Here is a 16,404-nt window from a genome sequence, read left to right on the forward strand (position 1 = left end):
AAGGTAGCTTCATCCCTTTTTTTGCCCTTTCTTTATGACATTTCTAGAGGACTAAGTTAACATGCGTTATGTCTTGCCATGGGTGTAGGCAACACTTCAGCATTACTCTGGTAAACCCTTGGTTCATAGGCCTGAGCATGTTTCTGCAGTATTGGTACTACCTCAGGAAAAAAATTTGATATGTTAACACTGCATTGTGCTGCTGCTGTATTCTAAAACAGCTTGAAATTTGTCTCAGGCTGTAATTAAATTGCCTTTTGGTTTGGCTGCATCACTCCTGCTATACCAGAGTAAACTTAGTTCTGTAATTCTGTGTTGCCAAATGGCTGCTATTCATGGTAGTGCCCAGGAGGATTTTGTTGTGTTTCAAAGCCAGTGAAGATTTATGTGACTCCTTTAAATAGCAAACATGTTATCTCTGTACGCATGTATTATAACATTGATAAAGGAAAGTGGAATAGGGCACTAGGGAAAGCAGTTCTACCTTGCCTACCTTTGTGTGCTCACAGACCCTTGTGTTCTGTCTCTCTTGTAAAATTATTCCTTGAGAATACTTTCCACCACTCGTCACTAGACCAAAATCTTATATTATGCTAATGCAAACATCATGTACCGTACTTTTTAGGTATTTTGCTTCAAAGCGCAAAATACTGCATGGCTGACTTCTCTGGAAAACACCTAAACTTCTTTCTACCTGTCTTTGTTGCTGCCACGCCCCCCCCCCCCCCCCCCCCCCCCCCCCCCCCCCCCCCCCCCCCCCGGATCTTTAGTTGCCTTTGCATCCCCTGCAGTCCAGAGCCTGCACTGAGCTGCACTTGTCTTTGTGAAGTGATGCCAAAGACCTTCAAGAGTAGGGGGGAGATACCTGCCTCTATACTTGTGTGTTAATGTTGAGGGGTTTATGTTTTTGTAATACTGGGGGTTTGGGACAGTCTATAATTTTTCTTAAATATAACTTTTCTTTTTCTTAAATACAACTTTTCTTTAAATAACAGAAGAAAAGCTAGCCCATAAAGATATTTTTGTGGGGATGCTCTTTCCCATGCAGTCTGTAGTGATGTGCAGGAAGGCTGGGTGCACAGCATATGCAGAGCTCACTGGTAGGGTTGGATGGTCAGTTCAGATGTTCTGGTGAGCATGAAGGAGCCTGGGAATGGCATTAGACTTGCTCATTAGTTAAGAAGGAGCACAAACATGCAGCCAAACACAGCATGTACTTTCTCCTTGGAGAGCTTTGCAGTTTGTTGCTTCAGTACCTGGTGACTGAAAAAGCTGCTACCCCATACAGATGCAGGACTCTTTCTATGAGAATCTGGAGCATTTTGAAACACGTTTCTTCTGAATTTCTTTAATATTCAGTTTCTTATTTCTCTTCTATCATTTTGATTGTCCTTTAGCAGATGTCAGATTGTATGAACATTTCTCAGCAGTTCTCTTACTGCATTAGTCTGCTGCTCCTTTTTTCCATGTAGTTATCGTCTGTATCTAGAATGAAGTCTTCTTTTGTGAAGATCTTTTGAGAAGATCTCTTTGAGATCTTTTGTTCATGTTTTGTTTGATCATCCTCTATGTCTTGCACTTTTGACATACTTCTGTCTGCTGCTTCCTTGTGCACACTACACACTGATCACTTCCTATCCTTCCTTCTCAGTCCTTTTATTGCTAGGGAATGAGCTCTTTTCTCTGCTTCAGCTCATAATTCATTGGTGACTTTTCCCTTGTTTTGGGCCTGAAGAAGTGTGATGGTTGAATGACCAGCTCTAGTCTTTCTTTCTAATTCTGTATTTATATTGTTAATTGTATTAAGTCTGCAGTCAGAGTGCTATAGTAACACTCATTTTTAGGAAGGAAAATATTTCATATTTTGGGGGAAGGACTATAAAACTGCAAAGGAAGCATGGTAAAAGATCCATGCTTAATAAGAGATCCAGCCTACTTCTAAAGCCAGAAAAATATCCTACAGGAAGAGATTAAATGCATTAGGAAAATCTTCTATTAGTCCTGTTTCAATTCATTTTCTTCCAGGAAAGTGGAGTTAATGTGTATCTGAAAGTCATTTTAATAAAAGAATTATAGCAAAGAAACTTCAAACCAAAATTAATTTCAGCACAGGCTATCTGGAGCTCCCTATAAAAGCAGGAAAAAGGGGCATGATGTAGAATGCAAACATCATAGGAGCAAGATATCTCTCTGTATTTTAATTTGATCATTTTTAGCACTGTATGTATGCTATGAGGAGGACTAATTTATACATGGCTGAAGCCCTTTCTAACCATCCCCATCTTCTTTGCTTGGCTGTTCATCATGGTGATAGTGTCTGTAATCCTGGCTCTGTAAAGGCCCTTCTACCCTATTCAGATGCTTTTAGGCTCATTGAATGCAATACCTGGCAAACCTTTCTGATTTGTGTTGGATGTTGTGCAGTGAAAGCCATAAAAACTGCCTATGTAGCAGCTGCTCTGTTAAAGCAAGACCTTTTTGCCTGGTAACAATAACAGCTCTTGCAGCATTTGGCATTGGATTCTCTTTAACTTGTTGGCTGTCAGGCCCAAGAGCACTGGACTCCTGCATGATATAGCCGGTAATTGTCACCCTTTTAATTTGTGCTGCTGACTTGAAGCATGGTTGCGTCTGCCAAGTTTATGCATGGAGTGAGCTCAGGTGTTTGCAAGGTGAGTTTGCCTTCTTTCCTAAGAGACCAGTTCTGATTTAGTCATAAGCAAAACCTGTGGAAATGTAGCATGTACTTCTGCTGTGACCTGTACTAATTTTGTCATTCCTTCCCCCCACCCCTTTTTTCCCCAGATAAATGGCTCATTTAAATTGGGAGCTACTAAAATACTCTCTGGCTGGCAAATGCAGTGCCTAGCAGCAGTCATCAAGGACGAACCAAACATGAGTGGAGGAGGGGAACAGGTCGACATTCTTCCGGCCAATTATGTGGTCAAAGATCGCTGGAAAGTGGTGAGTAGTTCCTGCTTTGTGCTTCCTTTGGTGGCCCAAACAGATCTCTTCCTCCTGTAGTAGTGTAGAAACTTGCCCAGTTAATCCTGGACTCCAGCAAGGAGCAGTGGAGTGCTGTAGTTTCACATGTTAGTAAGATACTGCAAGAAGATGGTTAATACTGCTCTAGTGTTTGACTGTCTGGTATTTTTAGAAGACTAAACCTGCCAAGGATTTTTAGGTAGGATTGAACTGTTGCAGCAGGCTGAGTCATCTTCTAGTAAGAAACTTAGATTTCAAATTACTGTAGCACAAGAATACTACAGACATGCATATAAATACATTGCATTACAATAAAATAATTTAAAAGCAAATGTTTAAGACTGGAATGTCAGCTACCTCAAAAGTCAGAAATTCTGTGATTAGCTTGTTGGTACAACTTCTGTATAAATTTATTAGGATAGTTCTTAAAATGATATCATCCTATTAAGAGTTTGAGTTCTTCATGGGACAACTGTCTCATCTGTTGTGCAAGCTGGATGGGGTACACTGAATTAGTAGCCATTTCATCTTTTGTGTATTCATTGCATGGCTGCATATCTCACTATCCATTTAAATTAACGGCATGAGTTTGCCATTTAAATTCAGTTCTTCATGTTTCTTATTGCTGTAGTGTCTCTGCCAGATATACAGATAGATAGAGGTATTTTAATCATGCTTTTACCAGGTGATACAAGAGAGAACTGTTAGCTTGCTTTTACAGATTGGGTTTCAAATTTAGTTACATCTTGATTTTTATTATTTCTTACAGACTGCTTAATATTAATGACAAAAGCACAACTCTGCTAGACACTATGGGCATCTAAGTATGCTCCTCACTTTTATAGATTGGACCTGGCTGTCTTGCCTTAGACACTCAGCAGATGAGCATGTGATTAATGGTAGTTTGTGTGCTGAGACTTCAGTAGCTTGACCAGAATCTTGCAAGAATGCTGTGTTACAGACATGGGGAGAATCTCATTCTCTTAGACATGTGTTTCATTGCCACCAGATTTGTTCAGCAGATGCAGTTCCTCTTACATATAAGGCTTTCTCTTTAGTCATAAAGTGAGGTCTCTGGGATGGTGGGGGAAGTAGCATTATGTTACCACCTCAGTTAAATAAACTAGAATATAACATGTGAAAGGATTGTGTACCATTCATACTTCTTGAAATTCTGTATTTTCTGCGAATTTTTGTTTTCTGGCTTTTAAAAAGCTGAAAAAAAATTAAATCTCATGTGTGCCATTGTGTCCATTTTTAACTTGAATTACGAGCAGTGTCTGAATCATTAAACTCACAGCAGAAGCCTTGCTAGCTTGAGCTACAAGTGATTTGTAGTAATAGCACTAAGTAGTTTGCGCTAACTAGCTATGGTAGAGCTGCCTTGTGAGTTTTGCAGTGGGCTGTGAAGAGCAGAGGGCTGAAGAGACTCAGGAGCCTGAACTCACTTCAGTTCCAGGCTGTGGATAGGTTATTTCCAACAGCCCACTTCAGACAACATACTGTCCTTTCATTAGCCTTGCCTTATGCCTGTATCTCTTATTGCCCTGCACAGTTCTGCCTTGCTTTGTTCTCGTTACTCCCCCGTCCTGCCTCTCTTCATCCTAGCACTTTGCTCCTGCTTTCTCCACAGCCTTCAGTTTTCTGTCTGGCCTATCCCCGAATAGTCAATTTATATTTAAGCAATTCAAACTGCTCTTCATTCTCCATGCTTCCTGAGAGCAGATGGAGAATCTCAATTTTCTCTGTGATTAGATACCAAAATGGAGACAACCCCTATCCCCCTCCCAAAGCTTTCTGGCATAGCTGAAGGAAAGTCTTGCTGTGCTCTTACAGCTCTGGGCTGAAGCACGTATACTTGTTTTGGCAGGATGATACGTGTGCAGGTTAACTGACATACAGGACTTGAAACATGCTCTGTGCTTACAGACTTCTCAGCAAATACTGCTTGCAGCTTTTATCTGACCCTCGAAATTTCCTCAGAGCCTACTTTTTGGTCAGATCAGTTCACATTCTTTGCAGAGCTGCATTTAGATGCTAAGCCAGGGCTTCAGTTGTAGAGTTGCAAATACTCATTCTTCCTCATTCTCCTTTACCCTAGCTAGCTTTGACTTGTACCATTTCTACTGTTCATCAGTCTTTGAGTTTCTCCTTCATAGACAGGAGTGCTAGAATTTCTGTAAATGATGTATTTTTTTAACACAGTCTAAACAAAGTAACTTTGATCTTGGAAACAGCAGGACTCTTAAAAGCACCAAAACTTCCAAATAAAGCCTAAAATGTGCTCAGCTGTGTTCATAGGGGAATATTTCAAACTAATTTTAGACTTGAGAGAGGCACTAAATGGGGATTTAGTGACTTTGCTGTTGCATGAATCTGTGGCTGGGGAGTGCTAGAAGCTCTACCCAGTAAGTCTGCCTTAGAAAATACACAAATGTGCAGCTATATTGTCAACAACAACAGCTACCTGTAACTACAGAAATAGCCTGTTTTATAATGTTGGCTGACAGTAGTCTTCAATACCACAGTGAGGTCATTACCCCACTTGAAAGGCCAGAGAAATTACATGACTTGCTAAAGGGTGTAAGTGAGAATTTCTAATTCCCAGCTCTACTCAGAGCTGGGAATTTGCCCTTGTGCTAGCTGAGTTGTGTGTTGTGAGTCTCACTGAACAGTCATTTCTGCCCCCAACAAAGTGCATACCCTTTAGGCAGGCTTGTGCTGTTCCCTAGGTATGCTTGATGTTGGTGTGGGACCAGTCAGAAATCCAAGCTGTATGGTGCTCAAAGTAATCTGGAAAAAGTATTAAAATACCTCTGTTGGTCCAAGGAAATGCATAGCATAGGATCAAGTGACAGATGAAAAAGGAAGTGTAACTTAAAGTGAGCATACAGTAGTAACATCAGTAGTAGCTTGCTTTCCTTTATCGTAGGCCTTTCTGAATCTAACCCATAGGATGCAAGCCAGACAGTCCAAGCTTTGCTGTGAGTGATGGGTCCTGCTCAAGCAGGTGTGTGGCATATTTATGTGATCCTGGGGTTCAGCTGCCAGAAGGTTTTTTGTGTAATTTGTCCTCCCATTGTGACTGCCTCTGGCCGGGCATCTGCTTGAACCTTGTAGTTCTTAGTGCTGGCATATTTCCAGTATTGAACCAATTTCTAATTTTAGATCTGTGTAATGTATTCCTTGAATTCCTTTCCTCCTCCTATATGCTGGCTGACAAAGTTTTGACAAATGAAGATGTAGTTCTCTGCAGTTAGCCTGTTGGTAGTTCATTTTCCTGTCGCTCTAAGTCAGTAAGGTTTGGCTGTCCGACAGCAATTATATTTTTGTTCTTATTTTTGGAGAAAGGCATGACAAGGCTTGTTTATGCTTTTTATCAAACCTTTCGGACTTGAAGAAGTGTTATTTTGAGTCATCATTCTTTACTTGCAGATATTTTTGATGCTTTGACTGGATGAGATTTGAACAGTACTGGAACCATGTGACTTTTGCTCAGACCACAGAGGGTGACTAGATCCACATGTGCTCTGAATGATGTGAACTGCTTTGTTCAGGGGAGGGAACAAAGTCAAACTTAACTTGTGTATGCTTTGAACTAGATGTAGGTGTTAAAGCTGAATGAGTGTATCTCTTTATTTCACCTAAACACTTTGTTTTGGGGATTCACAACTGAGACTCATTAGCAAGACAGAGCTGGCAGCTCCTGTGAGCTTTCAATACAAATGGGGACTCTTGTACATGTGTACACTCTTTGTCAGGTGTGATCTATGCATTGGTTTCTTCCAGGTTTCTGAGGTTCTTGAACAGAAGCTTTGGTTATACTTGTCCTTCCTCTGTTTATTTTGTAAGCCTTGCTGGAAGAAGCCCCAGAAACTTTTGTGGACTCTTCACCTTGTCTTGGTCACAAAGGCCATTTATGGTTCCAAGAGGGAACTTAAGACAAGGAAAGTGCTTTGTCAGTCTTGGGGCCTGTTTTGGTCTCACTCTGTGCAGAATGGCTGTAAGTGGGCTTTGGCTGGTCTTCAGATAATTTAGAATGTGGCTAGTTGACTTCTCCTTGATTGGCTTCTCAGTTCATGCCTGTTTTATGTAAGTTGGTTTTCCCTTCATCAGTAACTCCAGTCTTCCTAAGCAAGCTGAGTGGACTCTGAGAGTTTGGTAAAAGTAGGTCCACTCTTCCTGTTGTTAAGTCAGATGAGGCCTGCTAATCATTTCTGGATCAAGTAGCCCATTGAGTTGGGCTGCAGGAGTTGCAAGCTTGACTATACAAGTGCTCCTAAAAAGCAGTCAGTCACAGTTAGTCACTGTTTACCTTATCAGCACTTGAAGCCTTTGGGTGGCAACCTTGACCCTGGCTGAATTCAGCATAGGTTGTCGGCTCTCAGTTTGGTCCTTCACTCTGGATTCAGGGCACATATTCTTGTTCCTGACCTTGCCACCAATCCCAAGACTGAACCACTTGTGCCTTGGTCCTGGAGCATTTTTTCTGGGAAAGCCTGGTATTTATGTAATATCCTTGGAATGCAAACTTTGTTTAGAGCAGCGGTGTCTTATATGCTTTCTGAATAAGGGATGAAATTTGGAATTGAAGGCTGTTTCTGGTAGGGTGGGGTGTGTTGCCTTTGGGTTTTGAACTGTGACTTTGAGAGTACTGATTTGTGCTTAATAGAAAGGCTCTGTGTTTTATTTGGTGATTTTTTTAATAGGTTCTGGAGCATTGTGCTGCAAGAGTCTTGTCAAGATAAATCCAAAATATTTCAGGATATTTAAAGGACACTTCAAAGGGAGTCATCTGTATCCTGTGTAACTACTGATGCATCTACAGGGGCTTTTGGGAGTGGCTTTCCCCACCAGGGCATGACTGTTTTGTGTTGGTAATCCTGAGGGACAGGATTGAATTCCAGCTTGGGGACTTCCTGGAACCCCCTGACTGGACACTGCCACACTGAGGGGTCGAGTAGGGTGGTCTTTTTGTTAACAGTTTACTCCAAGGGCCTAATGCGGCATGAAACCTCTTAGAATATGGAAGAAGCACTGCAATGAGCTGTATGGTCATGTGGCCATTAGTGGGATGCTGAAAGGACTGAAATCATGTCTGAGATGCAGCTTGCTTAGTTTTGTTGTCTGTGTGCAAGTCCAAATAGATACCTGTGTTTGGTCAGATGAATTGTTCACCTGATTCCACAGGCTGTAATGGAAACCTGAACACCCAGCTCACATATAGGCTCATGCATTTATGTAGACTGAATCCTGCTGGTGTTGTCAGCCTGTGTCCCAGTCTTAACAGTAAATGGACTAGTGGAATGTAGGAAACAGGATCAGAAGATAATATTCCCAGAGCAGTGAGACTTAGTATGGGCTGGTGACTCATGATTACCACTTAAGTGATTCTTGTTAGATGTTCCCTTTTCTTTCTTGACTTTGTGTTTAGCAGTTTCATTATTGGTTTATTTTCCTGAGTGGTATACGCCTGTCTCTCGTTCATGTCCAGCAGAAGGCTGTGCTGAGTTCACCTTAGACAGTGAACTCCCACAGAGAACCCAAGCAATGAGGAAATGCCTGTGTGGTAAACCCCTGACCTCAGCCAAGACCCTGAGTTGCAATATAGCAACTAGCTCTGCAAAACAGAAAAGGAAATGGCTGCTGATGGCCTATGAATGTTGCTGGAAAATCAAGGAGGATGGCAGTGCTGGTAATGATGAATAGGACCATCTGGTGTGCTGGGAAAAGTATGCCAGACAATAATTTCCGTAAGAGGATGACAAAGGATGTGAGGAAGCAGAGGCAGCTTGAGAGCTCTTGGACGGTGAGGTACATCCATTGGCTGTAATGTGTGTATAAAATCGATTTTCTGGTTCAGCAGAAGCTCTGGTGTTGGTCTTATGTGATCTTGGATTTGTTGCTCTGTAGATTTATATGGGTCCTCTAATTTGGCTGTTTTCACAGGTGAGCAGTCTCAATACCTGTACCTACCTTCCTGAACCTGCTTCTTTGATGCGCATATTCTTTTGCTTTTTTTTGAAGTAGCAGTCCTAGTCTGTCCTCTGTTTTTCCAGGCTCCTGATCATTTCCTTCATCCTGAAATGAACTACTCTTAACTCGGTGAGAGCCTCGAGTAACAAGGTGATTGATATTGTGCGTTGTACATGACTAGACCTTTCTCAGAACCTTATAGGGCTGCTATCCTAATCATATTGCTGTGCTGTTCCATTTATATTGTAGTAGCTTTGCATTTTGACAACTGTTGGGCATGGGAGCTGTCTCTGTTAAGGCCAGTGAATGGAAAAGGATCATTGTGTGTGACTGTGCTGGCTCAGCAATATTTCTCCTCAGATCCATTTCTTGAATTTGCAGCCCAGAGAGATGTTTGGGTAGCCTATGTTTCTTTTCTACCCCAGATATGTTGTTATATTTATTACTGTTCACTTCTGCTTGTTATGTTACCCATTTTTCCCACTGAGACTTTTTTAATCTTCTTCAAAGTCCTTCAGATCCTGACTAAACTTCTTGCCTTCTGCAGCTTTTACTGGCCCTTTCCCTTCTGTGTTGTTAGTGTGTCAGGCAACAGAAGATCTTGTGTACTGAATCCTGAGGTATTAGCTGGCATGTTGTTGCTATGCAGAATGTACCATTGTATTGACAGAAAGATTTTTAATAGCCAGCTCACTTAGTGTGAATTTCCAAGTAGAAGTAGGGCTGCACTGTAATAATTTATGAATAATATGTGCTGACCTAGTTATTGGGCTGTTTACTGTATGAATATGCCTGTTTAGCCCAGTGGAAGTTTGTGAGGAAAAATAACAAGTAAAAGGAGAAGAATGGCTCCAGACAGCAACTTGCAAAGGGTTATCAAGAAATAGCTTCAGAGACAATAGTCAGGCTGTTAATACAGAAGGTAGTACAGTCTTCATGCAGAGCTCTTTTTCTTGACCTGAGAGCCAGAAAAGCAAATAGTTTGTGTCATCTTAAGAAGGGAAAATCCCCTGCCCTTGAGAGGCAAACTGGACAGATGCACAGGACAGGCCTTCCGTGGTGCAGAAGGCACTAAAATATCATCTAAACCTCATTAAATGTTGTGTAAGATATGTGTCACTGTCTGCCTGATTTAGACTACTTTTTCTCTTCAAGTGTTATTGCTACCTTTGGAAAGAAGCAGCACTCGGGGCTTGCTGAGCAATTGTGAACAGAGGGAACACAAAATGCTGAAGGGAAGGGCTGCAGCTAGGTTCAATGAACAAGTGCTAAGCAGATCAAAGGAGCCTTGATCTAGCTCTGCTGTAAAACTGAATTTGTTCCTGGGCAACGTAGTGTGCTTTAAATATATCTAACATAAACAAATATAAAATAATTTTCCTGGCATAGACATTGACACTTACAACACGTTAGGAGTCTGTCTTATACATACGTATGTATAACTATATGTGCATATGCTGTCAAGTCTCAGCAGAAAGAGAGTCAATGAATCACCTTCTAGGATAGGCAGGAGATCCTGTCTTGCTCTCTCAGTGGGTGGCTACTCCAGAACAGGCAGATGATCTATCTCTAGTAGGTGCATAACAAATATGCTGAAACTTAGACTTTGAGTTTATGTCAATTGAAACTTTTGATTTCCAAGTAGTGATATCCTTCTATTGTGAAACAGTCTTCAGTTTTGCTCAGAGAGACAAAAAGGATCATTTGGTGTGGTTTAAAATGAAAAAGGAAAAAAAGAGAGAAAGAGAGAATGAGAAACATTGGAGTTGTACTTGTGGCTTGTACGTATCTCTTTTGAAGTAATGCAGTTGGCAATTCTCTGAAACATGACATTGAAGTAACCTCACTAACAGAGCAGGTCAAGCACCTTGTAAAATATTCCAGTGGATTTTTTGTTCTGTATTTACAATCTTGTGAATGAGATGTAAACTTCATTTAACTTACTTCTTGAAAGCACTAGTTCCAACTACCATGGTTGAGTTTTACTGCAGAGATGTGTTTGTTCAGAGGGAATGACAGTTTCTATCTACAGTGGGCTGGATAGTGGTTCCACTGTCTCCTTGAAGGGTCTTTCCTTGAACAGCCAAGAACATTATTGAGGTAATAGGCGTTATCATTTGCTTTTAAATGTATTACATGTCATCACTTGCTAGGCTTGTTCTTTGTTGTTACAGCAAAGAATTTATACATAGCACAGTCAAGTGGGTAGCTGGACTTTTGCCTAGCTGTGCAGTGAAGGGATTTGGGCACAGTACAGATTAGGAGCTGAGTTTGTTCTCCCTATGCAGTAAAGAAGCTAGTGCCTGACTCTGTGAAAGTCAATTTGATATTGTCTCTCTCGCACAATGTATCAAACCTCTTTGTACTTTTTTAGTTGAAGAAGATTGGTGGTGGTGGTTTTGGGGAGATCTATGAGGCGATGGATCTGTTGACCCGTGAGAATGTGGCCTTGAAGGTGGAATCAGCCCAGCAGCCCAAGCAAGTTCTCAAGATGGAAGTGGCTGTCCTGAAAAAGCTGCAAGGTAAGGGAGAAAGCTCTTTGGAAGTGCCGAAGGTCACTGCGCACATTAACGGTTAGAATCTGAAGTTGCCAATGTTTTTTCCATCTATACATGGTGTTATGTTACGTCATTCAGCACAGAAAGTTATTGCATTCTGCAAAGCATCCTACTTACGTGAGTTCCAGCTACAGGGACCGTTTATGTCCACCAGGCTATAAGAATAATGAGGAGCCTTAAACTGAACTATTGGTACGTTGGTCTGTGCAGCCTAGTGATACTGATTAGATAGTAAGGAATAGAGCAAACATGTCTGACTAAGAAATTAGGTTAGCTGATTGCCTCCCAGAGGAGTGGGACAATGTTTGTGAATATAGCACTGTGAGAATGTCAGAATCTCCAAGTAAAATGGTTGACTAGTAGATGAGTGCAAAAAATAGGTAACATGAAGTATAGGGAAACTGGCAATTAGTTAATTTTTCATGTACCTGACTGTCCTGAAAGCAAAGTGTGAAGTGACTTTAGGTCTTTTAGTTTTGGGAGCAGTGGTTTTGAATTATGTTATTTTGAATAATATGCCTATTCTTAATTTTGCCTAACACAGCTTTATATTGGTTTGGATGTGAAAGTCAGCCCTGGGACCATCGATTTCTATAGCTGAACCTGACAAAGCTTATAAGCAGGTTTCAAACAGATTGGGAAGCACAAAATTGGAGCCTTCCTTGACTGATGTCCAACTTAAAAAATAACACTGAAGGGGGTCTTGCCTTATGCCAGGATGCTGTTTTCTGTTTGCTCAGATGAAACTATAAATAAGGGTAAAAGTTAAAACTTCCTGTGCTGATCTTTAAAGTTGCAGTCATTCCCAGGAGAGAACTAGCAGAACAGGGTGAAAGATGCCAGCCAGTATGGCAGAGGCTGACGAGATAACACTTTAACACCAAAGGGTGCAAGGGAGCAGTCTTGCTGCAGTTGTTCGCGGCTGAAGGAACAGTGAAGGGAGGATGTTAACAAGTGATTTCCAAATCTGCCTTTGAGGAACTGAGAAGTGCTCTTTGCTGAAGTGCATTGTGCATGGATTTCCTTGTGAAGGCAAGGCCAGCTGTTGACTGGTACGGTTTACATGTTCTAGTATAATATGCCTTTGAAGGGATGTTCCTCTTCACAGGATTCCCACTTGGGCAGAGGAAACCCGTTCCCATGAAGCAGTGAGTAGTATCCTTATCACCGGGGCTCATGCTTCAGAAGTAGCGTTGAGGCCTTATGTCCATGTCTATACCTCTGCCCTCATATGAAATCTCCAGAGATAGGATTGAATTAGAGGGTGAGACTGTTGCAGGTCTTAAGAAGCAGGGGCTACTCAAGGTTTGTGACAGATTGCCTCTAGGTAAAAGTCAGTGAATTCTTTTCAAAGGTCAAATAGTTTTCCACAGTTCAGCTCTTCTAAGAGGACTGATAAGGCCTTTTTGAATACACTGCATTGTAACAGATGCAGCTAAGCTGTGTAAAGAGAATCAGAACAAAGGAGAAATTAACGCAGGTCATTAGGAGAAAGCTTGCTGTGGATCTGTGAAAGGCCTGGATACACAGAGCTCCCAGAGAACAGCAGAGCAGGTGGCTGAGGGCTGAAAGCAATGTAGTGAGGGCAAGCAAGGCAGAGATTTAGATTTTTGCATTTAATTGTACACTTGGAACTGCTGTGAATTGAGTGAGGGTGTGACTGTGTAGAAAGGTGGATTGTTAGAATACCAAGAGACGATGCTATCGTGCTGGGTAGTGTCAATATGTGTTACATCCAGGGCAGGGAATACTTGAAAAGTATGACCTGAAGTCATCAAATCAGAACTAGCATCAGAAAATGTGCAAGGTGTTAACTAAAACTTGTGCTTTGTCATCAGTGTTTATTTCTGGAAAACAGTTGAGAATACCAAGTGCTTGAAAAAACACCCACAGTTGTACGCAGCATGATCCTGGCAATTGGGGAGAGGGAGGGGTGGTGTGTGGATTGGGAAAATCCTTTGGCAAAGCAGTTAGCAAATATTAAGGGACAGAAAAGAGAAGCAGCAGAATTGGCTATGCATCATCTGTCCGCATTTAAGAATGACAAATTACTTCAGCCATATTTTTACAAATCAAGTGTTCTGTGAAGAATTTAGCTTTTTTGGTTCAAGGTTAATCCCCAAATGCCTTACTGAAATAAATGATAAAGTTAAAATAAGAAATTAGGTTGTGAGAGTTGGGAATCATGTATTGTGTATGTTTTCACTGTAAGCTGTGGCGAAGAGGTGAGAAACATTTCAGAAAGGGAGACACTGACTTTAACCAAACAGTTGGTGGATGGAGTAAGTTGCTGGTATTACCATAGGTGATATCACCGGTTCATGGTTTTCCAGGTGAAAAGCAAAGGAGCAGTGTTGTCTGAAATGCCTCTCTGCTTTTCTGGTGGAATTGAACATTGCAGTCCCTCTTAAGTAGTACAGCTTTACTGTTTTCTATTTAAGTATCACACCAACATTAAAGCACTAATGAGCTGCTGCTCTTTTCAGAAGTTTCTACAGCTTCACCAAGCTTGGGATAGAGAAGGCTGACCATTAGCCCACAGTGCAGACCTGCTTCAGGACCTGATGTGTGTGCAGCTTGACCTCTTAAGTGCAGTAGCTCCTGAGTGGTTTGAACTGCAGGCTGTTGCCAACAATAAGACTTTCTGAGACACTTTCTGGAATAGCCACATAAGGAACACAGCTGCAGGTCCCTCACAATTTCCTTCCTGCACTGGTAGTCCACACAGAACAACTGGGGAACTGGTCAGTTAATGACTCTTCTAGAGAGTATACCTTCTAATAAGCAGCGTGTGTAGTTTTCTACTGTGAGGGTGGTCACTTGTTTTACTGTGAGGGTGATTTTACTGTGAGGGTGGTCAAACACTAGCACAGGTTGCCCTGAGAGGTTGTGGGGTCCCTGTCCTTGGAGATACTCAAAACCCAATGGGATGTGGCCCTGGACAACCTGCTCTAGCTGACCCTGCTTGAGCGAGGCAGGTGGACTAGGTCATCTCAAGAGGTCCCTTCCAGCATAATGATTCTGTGATACTTGTGCTGGGCTATGTGAGATCACTGCCACTTCAGTATCTCTCAACAGTCTTGCAGAGTCATACTGTCCTCCTCTTAACTTGATTTTATTTTTCTTGTTGTATAATGCCTTTTCTTTATCTGTTTAAATATTAATGTCTTTGTATTCTTACTTGCAAGGATCATAGATCATCTTCTGACCAACCTTCCAAATCTTTGTACTGTCTTGGGGCTATGAGCTGCCAGCAGTGGTGCCCTTTTAGGCTTTGGGTGAAACACGCTTGAGACGTCAGCTTGTAGATTTTATTGCTCAAGCAGGTGATGAGCTGAAGCTTTCAGTTGTCCTGTTGTTACACATTTACCTAAAAAGTTTCTAGCAAAATTTCTGTCTTTATGTTGCCTTTCTTGGACTATTTTAGTGAAAATCAAAACCTCTTTGTCCCACAGAGTTGCTGTAGTATTTCCTTGTTCAGGCTGGGCTTGCAGGGCTCAGGACATTCTCTCTGGTGCTACTCTATCTGGCCAATTTTAATCAGAGCACCACAAGATAACATTTTTTTTCATCTTTGTCAAACACTGTTTGGCTTACGTTATCCTGTTGTTTCCCTCTTCTGACACGGCCATTTTCTCAGTGTGTGTTGGTAAGCTTGCTTGGGGAACAGAGAAACTGCATTCTCTTTTTGCTACAATTAGGAATGCTGACCTCAGTAACACAATGTGTATTACCACCCTTGCTGCTCAAGGAGGCCTGCACCCTCCACAGTGCCTGATTTTACCTGTATCATCATTGCAGCATGAGCAGATGGGATTTTCCATGATGCCAGGCCTCTTCCATGAGGAGTCACCATTGAAAACAAGGCAGTCTTTCCAAATCCTTACCATGTGGTGCCATTCTGGCAGTAATACCTTGTTGTAGAAGCAGTGTGACCACAACAAATTATGACCTTGGACCTCTCTCTTACTTGAGATTGTACCATGTGTTTGTCCAGTGTCTGCTGTAGGTGAAGTCCTTTGCTGTTTATCAGTACCTGTCACGTGAAAGGGTGGGGGGGAAATCCTCTCAACCCCAGGTGTTTGATCTGTCTATCAGTGCCCCAGGAAAGCTGAGAGCCTTGTGCCCGACCAGTCTGTCAGCGTCCCATTACAGGGACCCTTCACTGAACAGTCCTGCTGGATCGGAGGGCAATTCAGCTGCCATTCAGGGAAACATGCCAACAGCATCAGGGGGACCCCTCAGCGGGTCTGCCCACTTTGTTTGAATGTGTTACCCGCTGCTGGCAACTGCCAGTGCCCAAAAAGGGCTCACACTAACAGTTCACAGAATAACACTCTTCATTATAAAATCGTGACAAGTTAAAATTTGTGATTGCTGGTGACAGGAACTGTCTGCAAAAACAAGCTTGAAGTGATATACAACCAAACTATATACAACCAAAACCTTAATTACTAATGACAGCTAGAATTAATTAGTAGTGTGCATAAGTCAAAGTTCTTACCCAACAGGCATCCCTATGGGGGAGAAGACAGGTTTAGCCTGTCAACTAATCCCAGAAGTTATGATGGAGTCTTCCTTAACTTCTCCCCTCATTCATTCACTTTTTATACTTTTCTTTACGCTCAGGTGGAGCTTGAGTGACTTTAGTCATACGTTCTTTCATTATTAATTGGTGTAAACTTCTCTCATTTAAAGACATAGTTGATAAGAAATAGAAAGTGCATGCTTGGTGAGAGGTGGTCATGCCTTGGAGGTGGGTAACTTTGGGATGGAGGTGCATGTTAGTATTATAACGAGATTATAATGAGCAAGGTTCATCTAAGGAGAATAGTTGTGCCACAGTTGTTGGCCCAGCAACAGACATCTCACATATTTTCCATCT

The 16,404-nt window shown here is 41.8% G+C and overlaps 1 protein-coding gene across 3 annotated transcripts in view; it reads left to right on the forward strand.

The window, feature by feature from the left end:
- The window catches only part of TTBK1 (tau tubulin kinase 1), a 121,098-nt gene that overhangs the window by 15,300 nt on the left and 89,394 nt on the right, over positions 1-16,404 (forward strand). For 2 of the 3 annotated variants that reach the window (XM_040611811.1, XM_040611810.1), the window contains 2 exons: positions 2,806-2,964; positions 11,336-11,483. In XM_040611811.1, the coding sequence (XP_040467745.1) occupies positions 2,857-2,964; positions 11,336-11,483 (256 nt within the window). In that variant the 5' untranslated portion in view covers positions 2,806-2,856. Of the gene's footprint in view, positions 1-2,494; positions 2,673-2,805; positions 2,965-11,335; positions 11,484-16,404 lie in introns of those variants that run through there. The other variant, XM_040611809.1, reaches the window with a different exon arrangement.

The sequence above is a fragment of the Falco naumanni genome, chromosome 12, assembly GCF_017639655.2.
Source record: "Falco naumanni isolate bFalNau1 chromosome 12, bFalNau1.pat, whole genome shotgun sequence".
In the NCBI taxonomy this organism is placed as follows: Eukaryota; Metazoa; Chordata; class Aves; order Falconiformes; family Falconidae; genus Falco; species Falco naumanni.